This window comes from Hemitrygon akajei, chromosome 17, assembly GCF_048418815.1.
Source record: "Hemitrygon akajei chromosome 17, sHemAka1.3, whole genome shotgun sequence".
NCBI lineage: Eukaryota > Metazoa > Chordata > Chondrichthyes > Myliobatiformes > Dasyatidae > Hemitrygon > Hemitrygon akajei.
Window position 1 is genome coordinate 36,453,479 of NC_133140.1, and position 27,885 is coordinate 36,481,363.

Below are 27,885 nucleotides of genomic sequence, written 5' to 3' on the forward strand. Positions count from 1 at the left end.
TATGTGGCGGCCGGGGAGAAGGTTGAGTGTTCGTGAAGCATCTCTATGAGTGCAACGGCGAGACTAAAGCTGCCTGAGCCATCGGGTTGTCGCTGCCTGTCGGGGAGAGGCCGCCACCGAAGTCACATGTAGTGGTGGAGGGAGTTGTTGCCGGAGCATGAGGCCGCAGCAGCGGGTACGGTCGCCTTGCTTCACTGCGGGGTACCCTCGTTCGGTGGAGGGCGGAATGAGGTGGTGTTAGGGCCGTGTCGGCGGGCGGGGAAGAGGCGAGGCCTCGCCGTGGTCGCGGTTGACCCCAGGCTGCCTGCCGTGAGCCGCCGCCGGGTTGCCCGGAGCTGGCGGCGCGGCTGGGAGCGGCTAACGAGGTATGCGAGTGGCGTTGAGGAGATGCTCCTACCTATGGAGGCGACACTCTGACGGTGTGGATGAGGATGAGGGACAGCTTCGATCCATCTGCTGCGTCGCGGTTTCATCAGAAAATCGTCTGATGTGGAAGAGAGTCCTTTTCTGCTTTTACTCAGTCGTTCGTTTCTGGCTAATAAGCTGGCTGTGTTATAGTGTGATGTATTGAGCACACTTCAGGCACTTTCATAGCTCAACATTAGTAGAAATTGTGGAAAGAATGATGTGGTGTTTCGATTATATAGAGTTCCTCTGGTTAATCATCAGAGAGGCGTTGGTCGTCTTAATATTGTGTTCTGGGGTGTGCAGATTCACCGAGTTTTCTGTTGTATGGGTTGTAGCATTGTAAGTAAACCATCTTAAAGACAAAAGGGTTTATGGTGGGGTTTTGTTGATACCAGTAAATTCCCTTGGTTTATTGTGTTTTATTAAGTGCTGAAGCAGATAATTCTACTGATTAAGTGGCAATGATAGGTTCTCTCTGCATGCGTCCTCAATTCTTGGTATCATCAACTATACTCAAAGTCCAATAGGTACCATTTCCACAAATTGTCAAATTCCTTGAACCAGATCAAGTCTCTGATGTTGTTGATTTCTAGCTGTTCATTCAGGAATGTAAGGATGATTTGTAGCCTTGGGTTTGCAAAAATGCAACTGCCCATTGCTAGTCATGCCACTGGTTACTGAAATATTGTCCGATGACCGACCTACCTCTTTGATTAAAAATTTCCCTTTTGGTCCACTGTCCTAACCTCCTTGTGTTATTGTGGCAATTTTCTTACAGCATTTTTGTGGTATGCAATTAATCGTCTAATCTAATTTTACCTTGTTTATTCAGAAAATCTTCCCTCCACAGTCTCTAGACTCCCCCCCCCCCCCCCCCCACCAATATCCTGCCTCTACTTCCTTCCCACGATCCTGGTAGATGTGTTATTTCAGCTAGTCCTCATTTTTCAGAACTTGTATCTCCCTTCCTTTATTCTTTGCCGTGGGAAGCTGAACCACTTTCCATTTATCTCTGACGCCTCTGCCTTTTTACGGTTTGATAGTTTTCCAGTCCTAATGGTTCATCTTCACCAGTAACATTTAGTTTCTCATGGAAGCATGGAGAAAGGACAGAAGCAGGTCCCTTGGCCTACTGAGTCAATGCTGACTATCAGCCACCCTAGTTACACTGATCCTGTATTAATCCTTAGTAATTCCTCTCCCCCCACCCCCCAAGATTCTGGCACGCACCTACATATAAGGGGCAGTTTACGTTGGGCAATGAAACTACCAACCTGCACAATTTTGTGGGTGGAAATCCATATGGTCACAGGGAGAATGTGCAGGCACCACACACAGAACCCGAGGTTGGCATTGAACCTGTGTCTCTGCCATCGTGAGGTAGCAGCTTTACTAAATGTATCACTGTGCGTTTTCATCCCACATGGGGATGCAGTGAGAGTTCCTCACCACCTCCTTCAACAGAAACCAAACCAGTCCCTTCGTCATTTACATTGCTGAGTGTTCTTCTGTAGCAGAGTACAGTAAGCAACGGCCCCACCATGTCTGCACTGACCAGGATGTCAATCTAACTAGGCCCATTTGCCTGTATGTGGTCCATATCTCTCAATCTGTTCTTAAGTGTTGCCTTCATATGTGTTTACCACCTCCCCAGGCATCACGTTCTCGGTATCTATTACTCTCTGCACTTAAAAATACACTTGGTTCAAATTTTTTAAAAAAAAACTTATTCCCTTCTTCCCTTAAACCCATGACCTATAATAGTTGACATTTCCACCCTGGCACAAAGATTCTGGCTGTCTAAAAATTCCAAATGCTTTTAAGTCCTATCCCTAAAAAAAAATCCTTGATATAATGCACACCAGTCTAATTTCCTGGGTTATGCCTGTTAACAAAGGAATAACATGGCTCTTGTTTTCTGTGAACTCACCTTTGGCTAAAGATCTCTGTCAAGGCCTTGGCTATCTCCTCCCTTGCCTCCCACAATATCCTGGGATATGCCCTGGGGACTAATCCACCTTAATACTTTTCAAGTCATCCAGCACCAACATTTAATATTGATATGACCTGGAATATCAACATGCACCTCCCTGATTTCATTACCGTCCATGTTCTTCCCTTTGATGAATTTGAGACCTTGCATTGAACTTCTCCTTCAACACTCACTTCCTCCACTTCAAAGGTGTAGCAGTAGGAACTCACATTAGCGGAAGCTGTTTATTTGTCAATGAAGGATATATAAAACCGTTCTTGTTTCAGCCCACTCAGGTGTCCTCCCTTGCAGCTTTGTGGTACACTGACTTTGCTCATTGTATTATCATTCTGCTTACCAATTTACACTGCTGCTTTCACATGGTCCTTATCTGACTCCACCTTCATCTCAAGGGAGAAGTTTGTGGTCAATGTCCATTTCAAGCCCAATGGCATGCACAGTCATCTTGATTTGTCTGCTTCCACCAGTTTCCTGTAAGAATTTCTTCTTTTCTGCGTTTCTCCAGCTCTGTTGTGTGTGTTTTGATGATAAAACTTTCCACACAAGCACTTGAGTTGTTTTCCTTTCTCCTAAACAATAGGTTCCCCTCTGATTTGGTTGGCAGTGATCTCATTTGAATCGCTTCCATTTCCTGCACTCCTGCTTTTACTTCTTCCTCCCAGGTAGAATGAGGGAAGGAATCCTCTTGTCCAGGCTTACATAAGGGGAAACATGATGGGAGTAAATGTTTGCTTTATCAATTCAGGTGCTTTTATGGGTTGCAAAGATTAGCATTCTGCCATCTTGGTGGGCAAGTCACTTACCTGTAATTTATGTTCAGAAGATTTCATTCCAAATGTAGTTGATCAGTGTTTAAAGGACTCTCTTTAATGAAATCAATTCTTGAACTAATTTTAGTCCGTTTTAGGAAATGACTTCTGCCATTTTTTTAAATGCTGTTTGTTTTTCTCTTTGCAGCACCAAAGTTGCTGTTGCAGTCTATTGTGAATTAGGAAAGTTGACCTGCGTCCTTTTTCCTATGAAAGCAGTTTGTCAGTAGAACAGAAAATGCTCCCAGGAGTTGGCGTGTTTGGGACAGGGAGCACCGCACGGGTTTTGGTCCCTCTGTTGCGTGCTGAAGGCTTCACCATCGAGGCACTCTGGGGAAGAACGGAGGAAGAAGCTAAGCAGCTAGCTGAGGAAATGAACATTTCCTTCTACACAAGCCGGACTGACGATGTTTTGCTCCACCAGGATGTGGATCTGATCTGTATCAATATTCCTCCACCTCTCACATGTCAGATTGCTGCCAAGGCATTAGGTATGGTATTTCCTCCTAATGTAAGGAAAATCCTGATGATTATGATGTCATCGTGAGATTTTAAGACTTTAAAAATCATGTTCTTCAGTGAGTGTGTGAATGAAATCTAGTGATTTGAAATATTATTGCAGATGCTAAATCGTAAAAGCTTATCTTAAATATTTGTGTTTTTTCTGATCAGGAGGTGGCAAGCTGTTGGCAATTTTACAATTCCTATTTACAGATGACCTCAGAGTTCCAACCATTTGGGTAATGGAAACTTGCCCTTACTAAATTCACAAGTCATTAACCAAAAAATTTGAGACACCAAACAAAAACTGCCCTCTGGGATATGAGTTGGGGGTTTAAACAAAATGAATAAACAGTTTTTCTCAACCTGAGTTTCTTGACGCAGGCACAGATGATGCAGCTTAGCTTTACCGAAAATTGCAAGGCAGATCATTTACTGGAAACGCAGCTGCTTCGGTGATTGGCGTTGCCTGTTTAGTATCGTTGCTGAAAATCATCTTGTGACCCTTTCATTACCCCTTTTATCAGATCATGTCTAGAATTACGAATTTCAACACTGTGGCTTGATATCTGTTTATGCTTGTCATGTTTGTATGCCTCAGGACAAACAAATTATTTGGTGCAGACAACACACACTAAATTAAAGTTTTAAAAAATAATTTACTACTTTCATTGGCATAGCAAGTATAGCCACATGCAATTGGTAAATTGACAATAGATGAATGCAGCTGCATCCATCCAAATATATGCTTATGAATTTTACTATTAAAAAAAAATCATAGTATAAACTTTGTTCTATCAAAAGACCTCCATTGTTTTTAACTCAGTGCTTGAATTCCATATGTGGCTTGCATGTAAGGCAGTTTCTGTAATCTAGTTATTCCTTAAAATAAGAATTGCTTACAGAGTGTGGCAGCACTGTAGGATCAGTGAGATTGGCATTTTATCAACTGGTGAACAGTGAGCTGTAAAAGTTAGCAGAGAAATGCCAACTTTTTACGTTGTAAGGCCCCGGTTTAGATTTCCCCTGCACGCTTGCAAATTCTAAATTTCAGCTACCCCTTTTCAATTTCCTATCTGTTTCTCAATGTCAAATCCAGCATCTCCCCAGTGTTGGGGGATCTGTCCACTGAATCTTTGCCAATTGGAGTGGAATGCAATAATTTCAAGAAATGAGGCTAGATATCAGATCACTCACATTTTTGTAATTGGGCCTAAAAGATTTTAATTCTCTAAACTTGTTTTGTGTGATCTTAATTGTACTAATTTTCTATTCATTATCTGTTTGAATTTTGAGAGATTAAGGAATGTCAGGTTTGGCAACTGACCATATCAGGGCATGACTTACCCAACAGTTTGTCATATTTTTCCAATTGTTTTGTAGGTGCTCCTTATTTTGTGCTTCCACCAATTTTCTTCCTACCCCCTCTCCTCCCAGTTTTGTACATTACTCAATACAACACCCAAGATCTTACTGAAAATTGACAGGCTTGGGAATGCAAGTTAACAACAGACTTGTGAATGAATATATTCATATGGTAATAAATCATTATAGTATGTTTATTGTTGTTAAAAGACAAGGCTAACACTTGGCTGGAACAACAGTATAATAAAACACCCATGTGTTTCAGCTTTCAGTAGTTTTTTTCTGATTCGGCATTTATAGATGTCAGCCCTTTTGTAATCTGTGAGTTTGAGGAGAGAATGGCAAGGTTTAGGGAAAGTTAGAAGAAATAATATGTAAAACCTAATGTAAAAGCAAAAAAAGACATACAACAAAGCAAAAATTAGTGGGAAGACAAAGGATTGGGAAACTTAAAATCCTACAGAGAGCAACTAAAAGAATCATTAGGAAGGAAAAGATGAAATATGAAAGCAAGCTAGCAAACAATATCAAAGTGGATAGTAAAAGTTTTTCATGCATATTTAAAAAAAATACTAGTGATGAGAATGGATATAGGACCACTAGAAAATGAGGCTGGAGATATAATAATGGGGGCCAAGGATGGCAGATGAACGGGCTCTCACGACCAGACTATGAAACAGTTTCTTCCCCCAAGTTATCAGACTCCTCAATACCCAGAGCCTGGACTGAAACCTTGCCTTATTTTCCTGTTTATTATTTATTGTAATGCCTGCACTGTTTTTGTGCACTTTACGCAGTCCTGTGTAGGTCTGTAGTCTAGTGTAGCTTTCTCTGTGTTGTTTTTTTACGTAGTTCAGTCTAGTTTTTGTACTGTGTCATGTAACACCATGGTCTTAAAAAACATTGTCTCATTTTTACTATGTACTGTACCAGCAGTTATGGTCAAAATGACAATAAAAATGACTTGGCTTGACTTGAACTATATGACAATTTTGCATCGGTCTTCACTGTGGAGGACACTAGCAGTTAAAGGGTGTGAGGGAAGAGAAGTGAGTGCAGGGAGAAGGTGGTCAAAAAGCTGAAAGACCCAAGGGTGCATAAGTCACCGGGACCAGATGAACTGCACCCTAGGGTTCTGAAAGAGTTAGCGGTAGAGATTGTGGAGGCATTAGTAATGATCTTTTCAAAAATCATTGGACTCTGGCATGGTGCTTGAGGACTGGAAAATTACAAATGTCACTCCATTCTTTAAGAAAGGAGGAAAGCAGCAGAAAGGAAATTGTAGATCAGTTAGCCTGACCTCAGCAGTTGAGAAGATAGTGGACTCAATTGTTAAGGATGAAGTAATAGAGTACTTGGTTATACAGGCCTATCTTGTCTTGGTTTTACAAGATAGATGAGGGGGATATAGTGGATGTTGTATATTTGGACTTTGACAAGGCGCTGCACATGAGGCTGCTTACCAAGTTAAGAGCCCATAGCATTACAGGAAAGTTACTGGCCTGGTTAGAGCATTGGCTGATTGATAGGATCCCAGCGAGTGGGATCCTTTTCTGGTTGGTTGGCTGCCAGTCACTGTGTTCTGCAGGAGTCATTGTTGGGGCCACTTCTTATGCTGTATATCAATGATTTAAATGATTGAATAGATGGCTTTTTGCAGATAATATGAAGGAGGTGTTGAGGAAATGGGTAGGCTGCAGAAGGTCTTACAGATTAGGAGAATGGGTAAGAGAGTAATAAAGGAAATGCATGCTGGAAAATGCATGGTCATGCACTTTAGTAGCTTTGGCGAGGAGAGGCATAGGTAGTTTTTTTCATCTTTTAATCTTTTTTTTCCCTTGCTGCTTCTTTAGAGCAGTGGGGATACCAGGTAGAATAGTGGAATGCTCCTCTTGCTGGATGTAGGATGGCAGTGAAACCTCTGGTGCCCCTGACAACTACAACTGCAAGAAGTGCATCCAGCTGCAACTTCTAAGTGGTTGTTAAGGAGTTGGAACTGGATGAACTCCAGATCGTTCGGGAGGCTGAAGGATTGATAGACAGGACGTACAGGACGGTAGCTACATCCAAGGTACAGGACACAGGTAACTGGGTGACTGCTTGTGAGCGTTCCCTTCAACAGGTATATCACTTTGGATACTGTTGGGATGACCGGGCAGAGGAAAGCCACAATGGTCAGGTCTCTGGCACTGAGTCTGCCTTTGTGGCTCAGAAGGGAAGTGGGGCAGGGGTGAAGAGTTGAGCTGTACTGATAAGGCGTTTGTTGGCTAGGGGAACAGAAAGCAGATTCTGTGGATGAGAATGAGATTCCCAGATGGTATGTTGCCTCCTGGGTGCCAGGGTCAAGGACGTCTCAGATAGAGTATACAGCATTCTTAAGTGGGAAGGTGAGTAGCCAGAGGTCATGGTCCATGTTGGTTCCAATGACATTGTTATTGGGGGAGGGGTGGAGATGAGGCCTGCAAAATGAATTCAGGGAGTTAGGTGCTAAGTTGAGGGACAGGATTTCTAGGGTTGTGATCTCAGAATTGCTACCTGTGCCATGTGCTAGTGAGGCCAGAAATAAGATCATACAGTTTAACACGTGGCTGAGGAGATGATGAAGGAGGGAGGGCTTCATATTTTTGGATCGTTGGACTCTTCTCCATGGAGGGTAGGACCTATACAGAACGTATGGTTTGCACCTGAACTGGAGAGAAACTAATATCCTAGCGGGAAGGTTTGCTAGTGCTGCATGGGGGAGGCAAACCAGGGCATCAGAACAGATAGTGGAGTGGTTGGGGAGATGTTGTTAAACCTAGGTACAAAGTCAGGAATCAAAGGGTTGAGCATCGCGGAGTAATGTTCAGAGCTGTGTATACCAAAAGTTTTTTCAGATTTATAAAGTGTGAACGAGAGGTGAGAGTGGATATTGGGCTGTTGAAAAACAATGCGAGAGAGATAGTAATGGGGGCAACGAAATAGCGGACAAACTGATTAAATATTTTACATCAGTCTTCACTGTGGAAGGCACTAGCAGTATGGTGGCAGTTCCAGGTGTTGGGCTTGAAGTGTGTAAAGTTAGCAGAACTAGTGAGAAAGTTCTTGGGGAAACTGAAAGGTCTGAAGTCACCAGGACCAGATGGCGAACACCCCAAAGTTCTGAAAGGGGTGGCTGAAGAGATGGTGGAGGCACTAGTAATGCTCTTTGAAGCATCATTCGATTCTGGAATGGTTCCAGAAGACTGGAAAATTGCACTCTACTCTTCAAGAGGGGAGAAAGGCAGAAGAAAGGAAACTATAGCCCAGTTAGTCTAACCTCAGTAGTTGGGAAGATATTGGAGTCGATTATTAAGGATGAGGTCTCAGGGTACTTGGAGGCACATGATAAAATAAGCCGTAGTCAGCATGGTTTCCCCGAAGGAAAATCTTGCCTGCCAATGTGCTGTAATGTTCTATGGTTCTAAGTACAAACAAGATAGACAAAGGAGAATCGGTTGATGTTGTGTACTCGGATTTACAGAGAAGGTTCTAGCATGGATAAAGCAGTGGCTGATAGGCAGGAGATAAAGAGTAGGAGTAAAGGGAGCCTTTTCTGACCGTCTGCTGGTAACTAGTGGTGTTCCATAGGGGTTCTGTGTTGGGACCAATTCATTTTCTTACATGTCAGTGATTTGGATGATGGAATTGATGGCTTTGTTGCAAAGTTTGCAGACTATATGAAGATAGCAGGAGGGGCAGGTAATTTTGAGGAAGTAGAGAGGCTGCAGAAGGGCTTAGACAGATTAGAAGAATGGGTAAAAAAATGGCAGATGGAATAGTGTCAGGAAATGTACAGTCATGTATTTTGGTAGAAGAAATGAAAGGGTTCACTATTTTCTAAATTGAGGGAATACTAAAAACTGAGGCACAAAGGGACTTGGGAGTCCTTATGCAGGATTCCCTAAAGGTTAATTTGCAGATTGAGTCTGGTGAGGAAGGCATATGTGATGGTAGGACTCATTTCAAGAGAACTACAATACAAAAGCAAGGATGTAATGTTGAGACTTTATAAAACACTGGTGAGACCTCACGTGGAGCATTGTGAGCAGCTTTAGGCCCCTTAAAGGGCATGCTGAAACTGGAGAGGGTTAAAGGAGGTTCACAAAAAGATTCCAGGTTTGAATGGCTTGTTATATGAAGAGCGTGTGATGGCTCTGAGCCTGTATTCACTAGAATTCAGAAGAGTGAGGGGTGACCTCATTGAAACCTATCGAATGGTAAGGCCTTGATAGAGTGGATGTGGAGAGGATGTTTCCTATGCTGGGAGAGTCTTAAGACCAGAGGACACAGCCTCAGAATAGAGGGGCATCCTTTTAGAATGGAGATGAGGAGGAATTTTTTTTAGCCAGAATAAATCCTTGCCACAGGCAGCTGTGAAGTCTTTATGTATGTTTAAGGCAGAGGTTGATAGATTCTAGATTGGTCAGGGCATGAAGGGATATGGGAGAGGGGCGGCACGAGATTGGGGCTGAGAGGAAAATTGGGTCGGCCATGGTGAAATGGCGGAGCAGACTCGATGGGGCAAATGACCTAATTCTGCTCCTATATTTTATGGTCTTGTATTTCAATGAAAGGAATATTGTAAGAAAGGTGGTGGAGCTTAGGGTGTGGATCAACATATGAAATTACGACATTGTAACCATGAGTGAGACTTGGTTACAGGAGAGGCAAGACTGGCAGCTCAATGTTCTTGGGTTCCATTGTTTTAGACATGACATAGAGGAGGTATTAAAGACATGACATTACTGGTCAGGGAAAATGTCATGGCAGTACTCATACAGGACAGGCTAGAGAGCTCATCTAGTGAAGATGTATGGGTAGAAGTGAGGAATGAAAAAGCAATGACTATGGTAATGGAATTATATTATAGATCAACCATTAGTTCATAGGATTTATAGGAGCAAATTTGTAGAGATTGCAGACTGTTGCAAGGTTGTGATAGTAGGTGATTTTAACTTTCCATATATTGATCAGGACTCCCATGCTGTGAAAGGAATAGATGGGAACGAGATTGTCAAATGTGTTCAGGAAAGATACATAGAAGACTCAACTAGAGGGAAGGTGATACTAGATCTTCTATTAGGGAATAAGACCGGGCAAGAGACAGAAGTTTGTGTAGGGGAACACTTCACATCTAGTTTCAGTATAATTATGGAAAAGGATAGGTCTGGTTCCTGGGTTGAGATTCTAAATTAGAGAGAGGCCAATTTTGATAGTGTCAGAAAGGATCTGGCAAGTGTAGATTGGGACAGGTTTTTTTCTGGCAAAGGTGTACTTGGTAAGTGGGAAGCCTTCAAAAGTGAAATTTTGTGAGTACAGCATTTGTATGTTCCTGTCAGAATAAAAGTCAAGGATAAAGTGAAATTATGAGGGTACAGAATCTTTATGTTCCTGTTAGGTTGAAAGGAAAGGTTAAAGGTTTGAAAGCGCCATGGTTTTCAAGGGATATTAGAAACTTGGTTCGGAAAAAGAGGGATGTCTACAATAGATATAGGCAGCATGGAGTAAAGGAATTGCTCGAGGAATATAAAGAATGTAAAAGGAATCTTAAAGAGATTAGAAAAGCTAAAAGAAGATACGAGTTTGGTTTGGCAAATAAGGTGGAAGTAAATCCGAAAGGTTTCTACAGTTATATTAAAAGCAAGAGGATAGTGAGGGATAAAATTGGTCCCTTAGAGAATCAGGGTGGTCAGCTATGTATGGAACCGAGGGAGATGGGAGAGATTTTGAACGATTTCTTCTCTTCGGTATTCACTAAGGAGAAGGATATTGAATTGTGTAAGGTGTGGGAAACAAGTAAGGAAGTTATGGAACCTATGACAATTAAAGAGGTGGAAGTACTGGCGCTTTTAAGAAATTTAAAAGTGGATAAATCTCCGGGTCCTGACAGGATATTCCCCAGGACCTTGAGGGAAGTTTGTGTAGAGATAGCAGGAGCTCTGACGGAGATCTTTCAGATGTCATTAGAAACGGGGATTGTGCCGGAGGATTGGCGTATTGCTCATGTTTAAAAAGGGTTCTAGAAGTAAGCCTAGCAATTTTAGACCTGTCAGTTTGACATCAGTGGTGGGTAAATTAATGGAAAGTATTCTTAGAGATAGTATTTATAATTATCTGGATAGACAGGATCTGATTAGGAGTAGCCAGCATGGAAGGTCATGTTTGACAAACCTTATTGAATTTTTTGAAGAAGTTACGAGGAATGTTGACGAGGGTAAGGCAGTGGATGTAGTCTATATGGACTTCAGCAAGGCCTTTGACAAAGTTCCACATGGAAGGTTAGTTAAGAAGGTTCAGTCGTTAGGTATTAATGCTGGAGTAATAAAATGGATTCAACAGTGGCTAGATGGGAGATGCCAGAGAGTAGTGGTGGATAATTGTTTATCGGGATGGAGGCCGGTGACTAGCGGGGTGCCTCAGGGATCTGTTTTGGGCCCAATGTTGTTTGTAATATACATAAATGATCTGGATGATGGGGTGGTAAATTGGATTAGTAAGTATGCCGATGATACTAAGGTAGGAGGTGTTGTGGATAATGAGGTGGGTTTTCAAAGCTTGCAGGGAGATTTATGCCGGTTAGAAGAATGGGCTGAACGTTGGCAGATGGAGTTTAATGCTGAGAAGTGTGAGGTTCTACATTTTGGCAGGAATAATCCAAATAGAACATACAGGGTAAATGGTAGGGCATTGAGGAATGCAGTGGAACAGAGAGATCTAGGAATAACAGTGCATAGTTCCCTGAAGGTGGAGTCTCATGTAGATAGGGTGGTAAAGAAGGCTTTTGGAACGCTGGCCTTTATAAATCAGAGCATTGAGTACAGAAGTTGGGATGTAATGTTAAAATTGTACAAGGCATTGGTAAGGCCAAATTTGGAATATTGTGTGCAGTTCTGGTCACCGAATTATAGGAAAGATATCAATAAATTAGAGAGGGTGCAGAGACGATTTACTAGGATGTTACCTGGGTTTCAGCACTTGAATTACAGAGAAAGGTTGAACAAGTTAGGTCTCTATTCATTGGAGCGTAGGAGGTTGAGGGGGGATTTGATCGAGGTATTTAAAATTTTGAGAGGGATAGATAGAGTTGACGTGAATAGGCTGTTTCCATTGAGAGTAGGGGAGATTCAAACAAGAGGACATGATTTGAGAGTTAGGGGGCAAAAGTTTAAGGGAAACACGAGGGGGGTATTTCTTTACTCAGAGAGTGATAGCTGTGTGGAATGAGCTTCCTGTAGAAGTAGTAGAGGGCAGTTCAGTTGTGTCATTTAAGGTAAAATTAGATAGGTATATGGACAGGAAAGGAGTGGAGGGTTATGGGCTGAGTGCGGGTAGGTGGGACTAGGTGAGATTAAGAGTTCGGCACGGACTAGGAGGGCCGAGATGGCCTGTTTCCGTGCTGTGATTGTTATATGGTTATAACAGGTTTAGGGAATCGTGGTTTTTTGACATCTATTGACCCCCTGATTAAGAAAAAAAAGTGCATAGCGGGTCTGGGCAATTAGGAACAAATGAGGTACTGAACTAACAGAAATGCAAGGGCAGACTTAAGGAGGCATGCGGTGACTCTAGCAGGCAAGGTGAAGGAGAATCCTAAGGACTAGTACCAATATTAAGATTGAATGGATAGCAAGGGATAAAATTGGTCCTCTGGAAGATCAGAGTGATATTTTATGCATGGAGCCGAAAGAGATGGGGGAGATCTTAAATGGATTATTTGCGTCTAAACTTGGGAGACGACTACAATCTATAAAAGTGTGGCAAAGCAGCAGCAGGGTCATGGACCCTATACAGATTAGAGGAAGAGGGTTTTGCTGACCGGAGGCAAATTATTGTGGATAAATTCCCAAGGCACAACATGGTGTTCTCTTGGACTTAGTGAGAGACTAATGCAGAAGTTGCAGGGGCCCTAGTAGAGATTTTTCAAATATCCTTAGCTCGAGGATTGGAGGATAACTAATGTTGTTCTGTTGTTTAAAAAAGGCTTCAAGAATAAGCCAGGAAATTATAGGCCAATGAGTCTGGCGTCAGTAGTGGGAAAGTTTTTGGAATCTTTTCTAAGGGACCAGATAGACAAGAAATCAGGGATAGTCAGCATAGCTTTGTGTGTGGTATGTCAAGTGTACCCAATTTTACAGAGTTTTCGAGGAAGTTACCAGGAAAGTTGTTGAAGGCAAGGCATTGGATGTTGTCTTTATGGACTTTAGCAAGGCCTTTGACAAGATCCTGCATGGGAGGTTGGTCAAGAAGGTTCAGTCACTTGGTATTGAGGATGAAGTAGTTGGATTAGACATTGGTTTCAAGGGGGAAGACAGAGTAGATGGTTGCCTCTCTGACTGGAGACCTATGACGATAAGTGTGCTGCATTGATTGGTGCTGGGTCCTTTGCTATTTGTCGTCCATATCAATGATCTGAATGATAACATAAATTGGATCAGCATATTTGCAGATGATGCCAAGATGGGGTGTGTAGTGGACAGCGAGGAAGACTATCATGGCTTGCAGTGGGATCTGCATCAGCTGGAAAAATGGGCTGGCAAATGGGATATAATGCTAACATGTGAGGTGTTTTACTGTGGGAGGAGCAACGAGGTAGGTCTTGCATGGTGAATGGTAGGACATTGAAGAGTGAGGTAGAACAGAGGGATCTGGGAATACAAATCCATAATTCCTTGAAAGTGGCATCACAGAATTGTAAAGAAAGCTTTTGGCACATTGGTCCTCATAAATCAATGTATTGAGTACAGGAGTTGGGATGTTTAAATTGTACAAGGCATTGGTGAGACCTTTTCTGGAGATTTGTGTGCAGTTTTGGTCACCTGCTTGTAAAGATGTAAATAAGATTGAAAGAGTGCAGAGAAAATTTACAAGGATGTTGCTGGGAGTTGATGACCTGAGTTGTAAGGAAAGGTTCAATAGGTTTGGACTTTATTCCCTAGAATGTAGAAGATTGAGGGGAGATTTGATAAAAGTATAAAAAAAATTGAGGGGTATAGGTAGGGTAAGTTCAAGCAGATTATTTTTCCAATGAAGCTGGCTAAGACTGCAGCTCATAGGGTCATGAGAGTATGGAACGAGCTGCCAGCGCAAATTGTGGATGCGGGTTTGATTTCAACATTTAATAGAATTTTGTAAAGGTACATGAATGGGAGGGGTATGTTTGGTCTGGGTGCAGGTCAATGGGACAGGCAGATTCATGGTTCAGCATCGACTAAATGAGCTGAAGGGCCTTTTCCTGTGCTGTAGTGTTCTATAACTCTATGAAATCCAAATTGGACCTATTGAGTTAAATATTACTTCCCAAAATCTAAATGTTTTCATAGAATTATAAGCTTGTGTTTACTTTCTGATGTGCAAGCTGCATGGTACCTTTGTAAAACACATACGTGGGGCAGTCAACTGATCATACTGCAATAGACAATGTGCAGGGGTAGGCCATTCAGCCCTTCGAGCCAGCACCGCCATTCAATGTGATCATGGCTGATCATCCACAATCTGTACCCCGTTCCTGCCTTCTCCCCATATCCCTTGACTCTGCTATCTTTAAGAGCTCTATCTAACTCTTTCTTGAAAGCATCCAGAGAATTGGCCTCCACTGCCTTCTGAGGCAGAGCATTCCATAGATCATATATGTCAAACTCAAGGCCCGCGGGCCAAATCGGCCCGCGGTGGAATTATCTTTGGCCCGCGAGATAATATCTAATTACTATTAAAGCAGGCCCCAGTAATTGAAGCACCTATGGCGTATGATATGGCTAATGCTGAGTTTATTCAGGTACCAGGTTTTCAGGGTTTTTAGTGTTTATTCGGCAGTCTTCTTCATAAGAACCGGAATTTGTAAAGTGAAACACTTTGTAGTTATAGCAGAGACTGAGACACATGAGAGCAGGCTGAAAAAACGGAGGCAACGAAAGCTGCGTTCGCATGCGTCCGACTGATCCGGCCCGCATGAAGCTGCATTTTGCTCAATCCGGCCCGTGACCTAAAATGAGTTTGACACCCCTGCCATAGATCCACAACTGTCTGGGTGAAAAAGTTTTTCTTGAACTCCGTTCTAAATGGCCTACCCCTTATTCTTAAACTGTGGCCTCTGGTTCTGGACTCTCCCATCATCGGGAACGTGTTTCCTGCCTCTAATATGTCCAGTACCCTAATAATATGTTTCAATCAGATCCCCTCTCATCCTTCTAAATTCCAGCGTATACAAGCCCAGTCACTGCAATCTTTCAACATATGACAGTCCTGCCATCCCAGGAATTAACTTTGTGAACCTACGCTGCACTCCCTCAATAGCAAGAATGTCCTTCCTCAAATTTGGAGACCAAAACTGAACACAATACTCCAGGTGTAGTCTCACCAGGGCCCTGTACAACAGCAGAAGGACCTCTTTGCCCCTATACTCAACTCCCCTTGTTATGAAGGCCAACATGCCATTAGCTTTCTTCACTGCCTACAGCATGCAGCATTGCTTTCAGTGACTGATGAACAAGAACACCTAGATCTGTGTGGATGGACCCCTCAGTGCTTTAACACTTCCTGCTTTCATGTTTTAATACTTAGTTTGAATCGTTATAAACCAAAGTTTTGTACTCCAACATTTTATAATTGTATTATTAGAATTGGTATTATCCCTAGATTTGGACATTTATGGTAACATGGAACTAGCATTAGAATCTGAACTATGTGCAGTTGAAGTCAGAAGTTTACATACACCTTAGCCAAATACATTTAAACTCAGTTTTTCACAATTCCTGTCATTTAATACTAGAAAACATTCCCTGTCTTAGGTCAGTTTGGATTACTACTTTATTTTAAGAATGTGTAATGTCAGAATAATAGTAGAGAGAATGATTTATTTCAGCTTTTATTTCTTTCATCACATTCCCAGTGGGTTAGAAGTTTACATACACTTTGTTAGTATTTGGTAGCATTGCCTTTAAGTTGTTTAACTTGGGTCAAACATTTTGGGTACCCTTCCACAAGCTTCTCACAATAAGTTGCTGGAATTTTGTTCCTTTCCTCCAGACAGAACTGGTGTAACTGAGTCAGGTTTGTAGGCCTCCTTGCTCGCACACGCTTTTTCAGTTCTGCCTCAAATTTTCTGTTGTATTGAGGTCAGGGCTTTGTGATGGCCACTCCAATACCTTGACTTTGTTGTCCTTAAGCAATTTTGCCACAACTTTGGAGGTATGCTTGGGGTCATTGTCCATTTGGAAGACCCATTTGCAACCGAGCTTTAACTTTCTGGCTTGATGTCTTGAGATGCTGCTTCAATATATCCACATAATTTTCCTTCCTCATGATGCCGTCTGTGCACCAGTCCCTCCTGCAGCAAAGCACCCCCACAACATGATGCTGCCACCCCCATGCTTCACGGTTGGGATGGTGTTCTTCGGCTTGCAAGCCTCACCCTTTTTCCTCCAAACATAACGTTGGTCATTATGGCCAAACAGTTCAATTTTTGTTTCATTAGACCAGAGGACATTTCTCCAAAAAGTAAGATCTTTGTCCCCATGTGCACTTGCAACTGTAGTCTGGCTTTTTTATGGTGGTTTTGGAGCAGTGGCTTCTTCCTTGCTGAGCAGCCTTTCAGGTTGTGTCAATATAGGACTCGTTTTACTGTGGACATAGATACTTGTCTATCTGTTTCCTCCAGCATCTTCACAAGGTCCTTTGCTGTTCTGGGATTGATTTGCACTTCTCGCGCCAAAGTATGTTAATCTCTAAGAAACAGAATGCGTCTCCTTCCTGAGCGGTATGATGGCTGCGTGGTCCCCTGGTGTTTATACTTGCATTGTTTGTACAGATGAACGTGGTACCTTCAGGCATTTGGAAATTGCTCCCAAAGATGAACCAGACTTGTGGAGGTCCACAATTTTTTTTCTGAAGACTTGGCTGATTTCTTTTGATATTGTTTGTAAATCTCTGACCCACTGGAATTGTGATATAGTCAATTAAAAGTGAAATAATCTGTAAACAATTGTTGGAAAAATTACTCATGTCATGCACAAAGTAGATGTCCTTAACGTCTTGCCAAAACTATAGTTTGCTAATCTGTGGAGTGGTTAAATAATGAGTTTTAATGACTTCAACCTAAGTGTATGTAAACTTCTGACTTCAATTTTAAGTACCATATCTAAAAATCTCCCTGGCCTACTGCATGTTTTTTTTAATGATGATCTGATTTAATATAAATAAGGTCTGTAATTGGAACTAGCCACTGACATTGCTTTGTTGATTGTGTCTGTAGCATATTAGAGGTGTGAAGGATTTTTGTCATTCCTGTTCACCAAGGCAAGTTGTGGCTCAAACTGTTATTCATAATAGTACACACTTCTGTACATGTAAGTCCGTTTATTAGGTGTGAAGCCAAATCTGTCTCGTGTAACTACCTACTTCAAGAGTTCTCTAGCTATTTCAAATTACTGTAGTCAGTTATTAGAATGTTAGCAATTTGGGAGAGACTGTATAATGCCACAGATGTACATTGGTGAAGCTACATTGTGCATTAGAGTAAATGGTCAAAGAAAAGTTTGTTTCTTTTCATAGCACTATTCTTCAATCTATGCTTTTTTTATTAGTATTAAAAGATTTCAGATTTACTTCCTGCAGAGTCAATGAGCAGGCTTGATTTGTTATAACTAGTGCCATTGAAAAATATTATGAAGCAATTTTAATGTTTCCAGTTGAACTCCTTAGATCTTGGCTGTGCTTAGTCTTTCTGAAGTTTCAATTCCTGATGGAAAAGTGCATGGTCTTCTTGGTGCACTACCGTATAATGAGAGCAAGACTATAATGTGTGAAAAAATGAAAGACATGGACAAAAATTGTAAAATGGGAAAGGACTGTATTGCATAATTTTATCCATGGAATAATGGAGTTTCCCCAGATCTGAGATGAGTATAGTGATTTGTTCGCAAAATTTGACACACTTTCTAGATTGTTTCAGCTGTGAGAGTTGGATTACAAACTGTAGGTTGTTGTTTCTTTAGGCCTCATTGTTTTTAGATGCTTAATTATGTTTAAAAATGCAAATTATTTCTTCAGATAGTTAGCTTGCAAATTACTTGTGAATTTGTTGGTGAGTGCTGACAAATTGTCGATGATTTCCAAAAGTCATTTAGTTGCAGAGAAAAGTGTCTTGAGTTGTGTGTGTTGGAATTTGTTCTTCACCATTTATATTTAAAATAACGAGTAAACCCATTCTTCGTCAAGTCTCCCAGCAAAGAACTAACCACTCACCAATGATCAGATCTTTTTTTAATTTAAAATCTATGTTGTGGGCAAGGGTTTCTTAGGAAAGGAAACCTTTCAGTCTGTTTTAATGTATCTTTGATAAAGTTTACACTTGAATATGATTTCTTCAGAAAGTTTCTTTTAACTTATGCAAAATCATTTTTGTTCTAAGACTTAATGAGTTACTTGCATTATGCTGTTTCTTTTGAGCTATGGTATGATGTTGTTAGCAGCTTTATTAATGTTATATGTCCTTCCACATTGAAATGCAATGTGCCTTTCCCTACACTTAAGCTATTGTTAGATGCACATTTAAGGAAGAGGAAGAATTGTAAGATGTGAACAAGATTTTTATGACCTTTTAGCTCCAGTTTCCTGTTGGTTCCAAGTCCTTTTCAAAGTTATTGTTTCAATTCTCTGGTATGTTGTTTAATTTGATTTATTTATGTTTCTCATATTCAATGGAATGATATAAGTGGTGAAAGTTCAGTAAGATAATCAAATGTGAAATCTGACGTAAGGGTTGTAAATAAGTTCCTGTGATTTATAAACAAAGCAACAACTTTGACATTGTGCTGTGAGTTTGATAGACTGGATAAACTGATTTCTGCTTTCAGTCGTTATTCCAGTTGTCAGCAAAAACATCCTGTAGCTTCATTGAAGAGAAGTAGTAACTGGTAATCATAATAATAGGAATTACTGAGGAATATATAATTTATTGCTTATTTCCAATTAGGCCAGTTGCACATGTAATCAAAGATCCTGTTTTGCAGATTGGGACGGCTCCATTTTAATCTTTGATTTCAAATGCCGGTCTGCCTTGGTTAATGCTCTGTTCTTGGTCTAACTGCTAGCAAACTTTTGCTACAACAAAGAATTTAATTTTAATTTTGTTTGTAACAATTGAGGTTAGGTAGCACTTTTGGAAATTGACCTTTTTTGGGGAAAAAAAGAATGTCAGAAATATTTGTGTATTCATCAGATGAATGGGAAAGAATTTTAAAAGCTGTATAAAATGGTTGGAGGTTGGGGCAGTTCTTGAGAGTCTGCACTTGCCCATATATGCAAATGGTCTTTGGATGAATGACTTGTTTCATTTCATATGTTTCAGCTTCAGGTTATCAATTTTCTAGATTAGTGGTCACCAACCTTTTTAAGCCCAAGATTCCCTACCTCGGCCTTAGTGAAAGGCAAGATCGACCCCAGATCGATTAGTTACACGCATGCACACTGGGACAGAAAAGACCAGAAGTAAAACCCCGCAACCCGGAAGTAGAAATAATGTATAAACACCAGGGGTCCCCGCCCTTTTTGCACCGTGGACCGGTTTAATATTGACAATATTCTTGCGGACCGGGGGGGGGTTTGTTAAACACAACTGGAATACAACGACACTCGAAGCAGGTTCCTCATGTCCACTCTATTCCGCAATTTAGTTTTCACGGCTCTCAGCATTTAGCTTCTCTCCCACTTGCTCACAACTTTTTCCCGCTGGTTTGTCTTTAAGTGCAGGATGCTTGGACTCAGGGTACTGAAGTAGTTTTGAAGGCTTCATCACCTCATTAGACAGCCCTGGCCCGAACTCCAGCCTCCCGCCTGCCTGCTGCCAGACGCCTTGGCCAGGTGTGGCTGGTCGTGGGTGGGTGAGAGGATGAGGTAAGGGCCGGAGGTCCCCTTGCCAGAGCCATGGCAGTTGAAGTCCGGAGACAGCGACTGAGCGAGCGAGGAGCGCGACAGGGCGCATGCCCGCCCCCCTTGTAGGATCTATCAGCTGACAAAAGTTTGTTTCAGTAGATCGCAGCGTGGTAGCTGCTCTGCTACTTATGAAACCCTGAGCCGAATGAGGTCTGTGAATATTTTAGGACCGGGTTCCCCATGAACATTCGGAGTGCTAAACAGGTTTAGAGGCGGCGCCCATCTGTCCGCGCTCCAGGCCAGCCACGAGGGTGTCACTGCGTTTAGGCGACGGATGACCTCGCATAGGTTCAAGTTCAACAGTGGGCATGACAGGGAATGAGGAAAGGTGCAGCTGACTCATATCGTTTCCTCGTGGCCCAGTGGTTGGGGACCACTGAAGTACACTGTGTAGTGCGTGGCGGGGGAACTACATGCATGCGCACTGGGCAGAAAGAACGGAACTAAAACCCTGCAACCTGGAAACAATCTCTCAACAGTATTTGTGTATTTCTTTTTCTTTTTTTTCGGGATCTACTGGGAAAGTCTCAAAGATTGACCAGTCGATCACGATCGACAGGTTGGCGACCATTATTCTAGATCATCAATGATGACAGTAAAAGTTAGTTTATTGTCTCCTCACTTTAAATTTTCACACAAGGAAATTAGAGAACACCTTACCGGATCTATCATTTAAATAGACACTTAAATTTTAAAATCATTTACAATTGTACTTTCTGTATCCTCCTTAAAGCTGAATGTTGCAATGCTGCCTAGCCTGTGGCAGCTAAGTTGGTTGTCTTGCCAAATGGTCTTCCTCACTTTACTGCCCATTACACCGCTGGCATTTAGGTCAGCAATGAAGGTCCTCCCATCTCTGGTGGTGTTCAGGGCTTTCTTCGTTGTGTCTGCAGCTCAGTTTTCAATACCTTCCAAGTTCCGGGTGGAGACTCAGGAATACTGTTGCATTCAGATGCAGGAGGATTTTTCTTTGCTCTTTTTGTAACAGTTTTGTTTTACCATCAGGGTTGTTGGCTCTGAACTGAACCACCAAACCTGGAGGGTCAGTGGATCACTCAGTCTGGCCTCTACCCTTTGACCTGTTTGGCATGGGTAGCTCTACCAAGAGCCAAAGCATAAAGCCCTGACTCCAGCCAACTTAGCTCTCCGTGTCATTGAGGCACGCGCTCCTTCAAACCCTATGGCTAAGGGCCTTCTGCATACCTTCCATTTATTCATTCAACACTGTTTGCATTTCTGTAGCTCCTTACCGTAGTAGAGGATCCCAAACGGTAGCTATCTGTGTGCATTTCAAGTTGTCAAGTCAAATCACTTTTTATTGTCATTTCGACCATAACTGCTGGTGCAGTACACAGTAAAAATGAGACAATGTTTTTCAGGACCATAGTGCTACATGAAGCAATACGAAAACCATACTAAACTATGTAAAAACAACACAAAAAACTACACTAGACTACAGACCTACCCAGGACTGCATAAAGTGCACAAAACAGTGCAGGCATTACAATAAATAATAAACAAGACAATAGGCACTGTAGAGGGCAGCAAGTTGGTGTCAGTCCAGACTCTGGGTATTGAGGAGTCTGATGGCTTGGGGGGGGGGAAGAAACTTACATAGTCTGGTCGTGAGAGCCCGAATGCTTCGGTGCCTTTTCCCAGACGGCAGGAGGCAGAAGTGTTTTTATGAGGGGTGCATGGGGTCCTTCATAATGTTTGCTTTGCGCATGCAGCGTGTGGTGTAAATGTCTATAATGGCGGGAAAAGGGACCCTGACGATCTTCTCAGCTGACCTCACTATCTGCTGCAGGGTCTTGCGATCCGAGATGGTGCAATTTCTGAACCAGGCAGTGATGCAGCTGCTCAGGATGCTCTCAATTCAACCTCTTTAGAATGTGGTGAGGATGGGGGGGGGTGGGAGATGGACTTTCTTCAGCCTTCGCAGAAAGTAGAGATGCTGCTGGGCTATCTTTGCTATGGAGCTGGTGTTGAGGGACCAGGTGAGATTCTCTGCCAGGTGAACACCAAGAAATTTGTTGCTGTTAATGATCTTTACCAAGGAGCCGTCGATGTTCAGTGGAGAGTGGTCGCTCTGTGCCCTCCTGAAGTCAAAAACCATCTCTTTTGTTTTGTTCACATTCAGAAACAGGTTGTTGGCTCTGCACCAGTCCGTTAGCCACTGGACCTCCTCTCTGTAAGCTGACTCGTTGTTCTTGCTGATGAGACCCACCACAGTCGTGTCATCAGCGTGCAGCACAGTCGTGGGTCAGCAGAGTGAACAGCAGTGGACTGAGTGCACAGCCCTGGGGGGACCCCATGCTCAGTGTGATGCTGTTGGAGAGGCTGCTCCCAATCCGGACTGACTGAGGTCTCCCAGTCAGGAAGTCTAGGATCCAGTTGCAGAGGGAGGTGTTCAGGCCCAGTAGGCTCAGCTTTCCAATTAGTTTCTGAGAACAATTGTGTTGAATGCTGAACTGAAGTCTATGAACAGCATTTGAACGTACGTGTTTTTTTTTGTCCAGGTGGAGGGTGATGGCAATGGTGTCATCTGTTGAACAGTGGGACGGGTACGCAAACTGCAGGGGGTCCAGTGAGGGGGCAGCAGGGTCTTGATGAGCCTCTCGAAACACTTCATGATGATGGATCATGAAGTTTTGTTTGAGAATCAGAGGGCTGAAGAGGGAAGAATAAAAGAAATGAAAGGGTCTGAAAAATCTGTAGTTCTATATTTTTTGTCTGTGTAGAGCAGGTGTAGTTACTACTTTTTTTCTTTCCTGGAAGTTTGTCAGTATATGATGTGGAACGTTTGAAAAATCACAAGAATAGATATCATTACTTTGATTGTGAATGGAGGAATTGCAGTGGGATTTTCTAGAAAGAATGCTGAGTCTGTTTTGCATTCATAATTTTGTACAAAGAACTATTAATTCTTAAGTGAGACCTTTGCAACAATATATTTCTGTTAAGTTAAAAGCACCAACATCTAACAGAATTAGATTTTTTTATACAAAGTTGCAAAGCCTGTTACTCAGAATTGGTAAGCTGTAATAGGAATAAAAATGGGGGAAGGAAACCCTGAGGGAGTGTTTGTCTGGTTGATTTATGACGTGTAAATGTTCTTTCAGACCCCTTTTCCATAAAAGGGTACCATTTTAGAGCGAGTAGCTTAATTGTCTGACCAGTCATTCTTCAACCAATAATGCACACAAGGCTGCATGACATTTTGATATCCTGTCTGGGTTTTTAAAAGTGTAATTGTAATTTCTTTTTGAACAGTGCATTGTTAGACCATTCTGTTTGTCATCACCTAACTGATTCTTAGCTTTTATAGTGGAATTTCCTTGTGAGATCTTGTCTGTAAATTTGCAAATTGAACTGTTTGTCTTTTAAGAGCCTCTTAGATAGGTACATGGAGCTTAGAAAAATAGAGGGCTATGTGCTAGGGAAATTCTAGGCAGTTTCTTAAGTAGGTTATATGGTCAGTACAACATTGTGGGCCGAAGGGCCTGCAATGTGCTGTAGATTTCTATGTTTTTGCTAATAGTTACAAACAATATTTTGAATTTGATGGAAGCACAATCTGGAAAGATGCTTTTATTTAGAAGGTTGCTCAGGTGACTTAAGATGTTGGGCTGGTATTATCTTTTGGTTGATGGAGAGAAGGGAGTTAATTTCTATACAAGTTTCCTGAGTTAGCCCTGGAATACCATTTTGAATTTGAAAAATCTTAAATATTTCAGGTTGTTTTCTGGGTTGCTGTGTTTCTATTTTGCCTTCAGTACCTGCCCCAGTTTAACATTAACAGTTATGAGATTTCCTGTTGTAGAGGCATGCGGCAGACCAATAGTGTTTCTAATTTATAGCACTTTTTGAGTGTATTCTTGCAATTAAATGCAATGAAGTGGCACTTTGTTACTTCAGAGGGACAAAGAAGGATAACCAACTTGTAATCACTTGGGTGGGACAAATTTGCATTTCACCTTGTGTTGATTCTTTATTGAAACTTAAAGCATTAAAGGAAAACATAATGCTGCAGAAATGGTGGATTCTTCTGCACCAGGCTTGCTGCATACTCTCCTGTTCCATCCATCTGAAGTCAATACTTGAGAGCCTATAGGCATGGCATCATCAATCTACTCGGTTATTATGTTGAAACTATGGGTACAGACAGCAGCATTGTGCTGTTTCACCTGGATCTGAAACCCCCTTCTCCATATTGTGTTGTTTAAAAAATTGTTCTTGTCTGCATGTGTGGGTAGTATGCACAGGAAGAGAAATGGCCTGACTGTAATCTGCAGCTTAATTTATACTGGGAAAATTCAGTTTTCATAATGTGCTTAAGTATCCTTTTAAAAGTAATTCTTAAAGCCATGTCTCACTTCTTCACCAATTTAATTGTCGATTTATTTGCTTTTACCAGGTTCTGCTGAGGAGATATTAAATCCTTGTGCCATCTGTGTCTGTTCCAAGTATACAGTATATTCCTTCATGAACATCTACTCTAATATCCACTTCCCTTCATATGCCTTTCAACCTCTGAGCCTACCATCTCCTTTGTTTTCCTTAAACCTCGTTCCTGCTTACCAGTCAGTTTCGCATTCAGTTTTTTTTCCCACCAGCTGTTTCTGACTTATATATAATTATATTATTAGTTCAACATTGCAATCTATCTCTGTCTTATTAATTGGATTTCTGTGTGGTCTGTATCCACTTTCAATATAGATAGTTCATAAGGATTTGAAGCTTAATTGTGAAATGTGTTAACATGGTCTGCATGAATTAATGTTTCCAATCATTATTTGTAGCTGTGTTTAATCTTTAAGTGGTATGTGCAATCAGTGGTATTCACAATTCTTACATATTTTTCTTTATTCTTTGTATAAAAGGTATTGGAAAGAACGTGATCTGTGAGAAAGCTGCTACTTCAGCAGATGCCTTCAAAATGGTGAAAGCAGCTCGTTACTATCCTAAGCTGATGAGTATTGTTGATAATGTCCTTCGGTTCCTGCCAGCATTTATCAAAATGAAACAACTAATTGAAGAAGGCTACATTGGTAATGTCATGATCTGTGATGTACGGGTTTATTGGGGCAGTCTTCTCAGCAGTAAGTACAATTGGATTTGCGATGAGCTGATGGGTGGAGGTGGGCTTCACACAATGGGCACCTACATTGTGGACCTTTTGACTCACTTGACCAATAAGAGAGCTGAGAAGGTCCATGGTCTCTTGAAAACCTTTGTCAAGCAAAATGACAACATCCATGGGATTCGGCATGTCACCAGTGATGATTTCTGCTTCTTCCAGATGTTAATGAACGGAGGTGTATGTAGCACAGTTACACTCAACTTTAATATGCCCGGCCCATTTATTCATGAAGTCATGGTTGTGGGGTCTGCAGGACGTTTGGTTGCTCGTGGCACAGATCTGTATGGCCAGAGAAACACCACCTTCAAAGAGGAACTGCTGTTTGCTGACACCATGTTGGTAAATGCAGTAGGTGTGCTGGAGAAAGCATTTGGTGATATTCCCCTCTTGTATTTGAAGGGCATTGTTTACATGGTGCAAGCCTTGAGTAAGTCTTTTAAAGATCAGGAGGATCGGCGCACTTGGGCTCACAAGCCAGTTTCAATGGCTGCTTCATTTGAAGATGGTCTTTATATGCAAAGCGTTGTGGATGCTATTAAGAGATCCAGCAGATCTGGAGAATGGGAAGTCATTGCTGTGATAGCAGAAGAACCTGACTCCAATCAGAATTTATGTGATGCCTTGCAACGTAATAATCTATAATAAACAGTGCAGTGTTGTAATACAGAGAACAGTTCCATCAAGATCGATTCAAATTAATCTTGTTTTGGGGTACCAAAAGTTGTTGTTTTTTAAATGGTGTTGTGCTCTTACTGTGTGCGTTTTTATTTGTTGATTGCTGCTCTTGTTTCCAAATTTTGTGTGGAATCACCATATTCAGCTTTTTTAAACATTCTAATTTTTGATCTCCTTTCAACCTGACATCATTTAACATTGGTTGACATTCAAAGAATGAAAACTTCCAGATTCCTAACTTCTCCTCAATGTAGATATTATGTATTCAACACTGCAAGATCAAAATTTACTCTGGGGCAAAATTTTTAAAAATCAAACGAGGGTTCCAGTGGTAAGATGACACAATTGTGGCTGATTGTATATTATGCATTTACCTATTTCAGTGTTGTTTGACTGCATGCATTTTAGTTTGTTATTCCAAGACAAATACAGCATCAAGTTGCAAACTTCCTTGTTCTCATCATTGAAATTGCATACATAATTAATGTTATGCTGAACATAGCTCCTCGTTACAAATGCAAGTTTGCTGAGACTGAATGATTTTCTCCGGTTCACAGACAAAATTGATCCTGACCTTGGCATCAGCATGTGATGTCTCTGGTGTAGAGCTTCCTTTAAGGATATCTGTTAATTATATTTTTAAGAGACACTGAGTTCTCTCTCCAATTACTTTGGTTAGTTGGGTTAGCATATTCAGAGATTTTAACATTCTTCTGGCATGAAATACTTAAAATCACTTGGCTTTACACTAAGTTTTGATAAGTGAAATAGAACTCAGAAGGTATGCAGTCATTCATAGGGCTACTTTAGGGGATGGGGAAGGGTGAAAGGTTGAAGCTGATACTGGCATCTGTACACCATTCCTATCTTTAGTGAGATACAAACCAGATGTCCAAACACTAATCTGTCCGTTTGATAGCAATTTTTTTTCTCTTCTACTGTGATCATCTCATAACAGAACATTCTTTAATATTTTAGCAATTACAAAAACTATTGTTAAATGTTTACAAACTGATGTTTCTGTTCAGATTTTTAATTTGTGAAGCTGGCTGCTGATAGGACTGCAAGTAAAATAAATAATGAGCAGCAGATTGCATATATAAATAGTTTTATTTCTAAACTTGTAAGAGATTGGTTTATGAAAGCCTCATTAGAATTGGGTGCTACAGGGTGTAGCATTCTCATTCAATGATTCAGAATGTATATCCTGTATTCAATTTGCATTGCAAAAATGGCTGGAATGTTTTTGTAATGTGATTTTTTTCTTCCCCACTTTGTTAAATGGAAAATTAGTAAGTATGATTTGTTTTATGGACCTGCAGGTCTTACCTTTTAAATCCAAGTTGTACAATATTTTTGGCATAGTTTAAAAAAAATTAAATTTAGTTTTCCAAACTTTGTATATGTTGATTACATATTTATTATGGTATTAAGTGACTTTTATTAAATCATGTTTGTTTGGCAGGACTTTTCAAGATGGGGAGTGAATTGGTGTTCAAGCATACAGCTAGGTTGCTTTATTGAATAGGTGCAGAGAATAGGTTACCTATAGATATTTATTTTTGTTTAAAAATTCAGATGTGGTTATTTATATTAAGGTTTTTTGAATTTATAGGGGCTCAGATTAAACTTGATTTCCTATGTGAAATGCTTAAAAGTTTATTTAACAATTTTGCGAATGTATTTGTAGTAACTTCGTAATATATAGGTTTGGGGAAATAGGTTTGTGTCCATATGTCATTTATGTTTGACTGGTTTTATATAACAATGGTTTGTAATGAATAATATAGTTATGGATTCAAAACTGTTCATTGGATCCATTGGTCGTGTTTAAGCAGAAAACTGAAACACTGATAAAACAATATCTGTATTTGTTTTGAATGTTCTGTATCTAGGGAAGACAGCATGTGCTGTTCTGGGAAATGTGCCTGTTACATATTCTTTCTCTAGTTCGAGTATTCCATTAAAATTTGAAAATTTCTGAGCCAGTAGTCTATTTACTTTGTGGGAAAATAATAAAAAATACTGCATTTTAAAACTAA

General features: G+C 41.1%; 1 protein-coding gene across 1 annotated transcript; it reads left to right on the forward strand.

Annotated features, from left to right (window-relative positions):
- Positions 1 to 27,885, forward strand: LOC140740610 (glucose-fructose oxidoreductase domain-containing protein 2-like). Its single transcript, XM_073069916.1, has 3 exons — positions 1 to 175; positions 3,359 to 3,701; positions 24,909 to 27,885. Exons 2-3 carry the CDS (start codon positions 3,449 to 3,451, stop codon positions 25,808 to 25,810), a joined length of 1,155 nt encoding a protein of 384 aa, XP_072926017.1. The 5' UTR covers positions 1 to 175; positions 3,359 to 3,448; the 3' UTR covers positions 25,811 to 27,885.

Bases quoted from the DNA above. Each gene is read 5' to 3' on its own strand.
- LOC140740610 (XM_073069916.1), top strand. From the start codon at position 3,449: ATGCTCCCAGGAGTTGGCGTGTTTGGGACAGGGAGCACCGCACGGGTT. The intron at 3,702-24,908 runs GTATGGTATTTC...TTTGTATAAAAG, and splicing joins GATTGCTGCCAAGGCATTAG to GTATTGGAAAGAACGTGATC.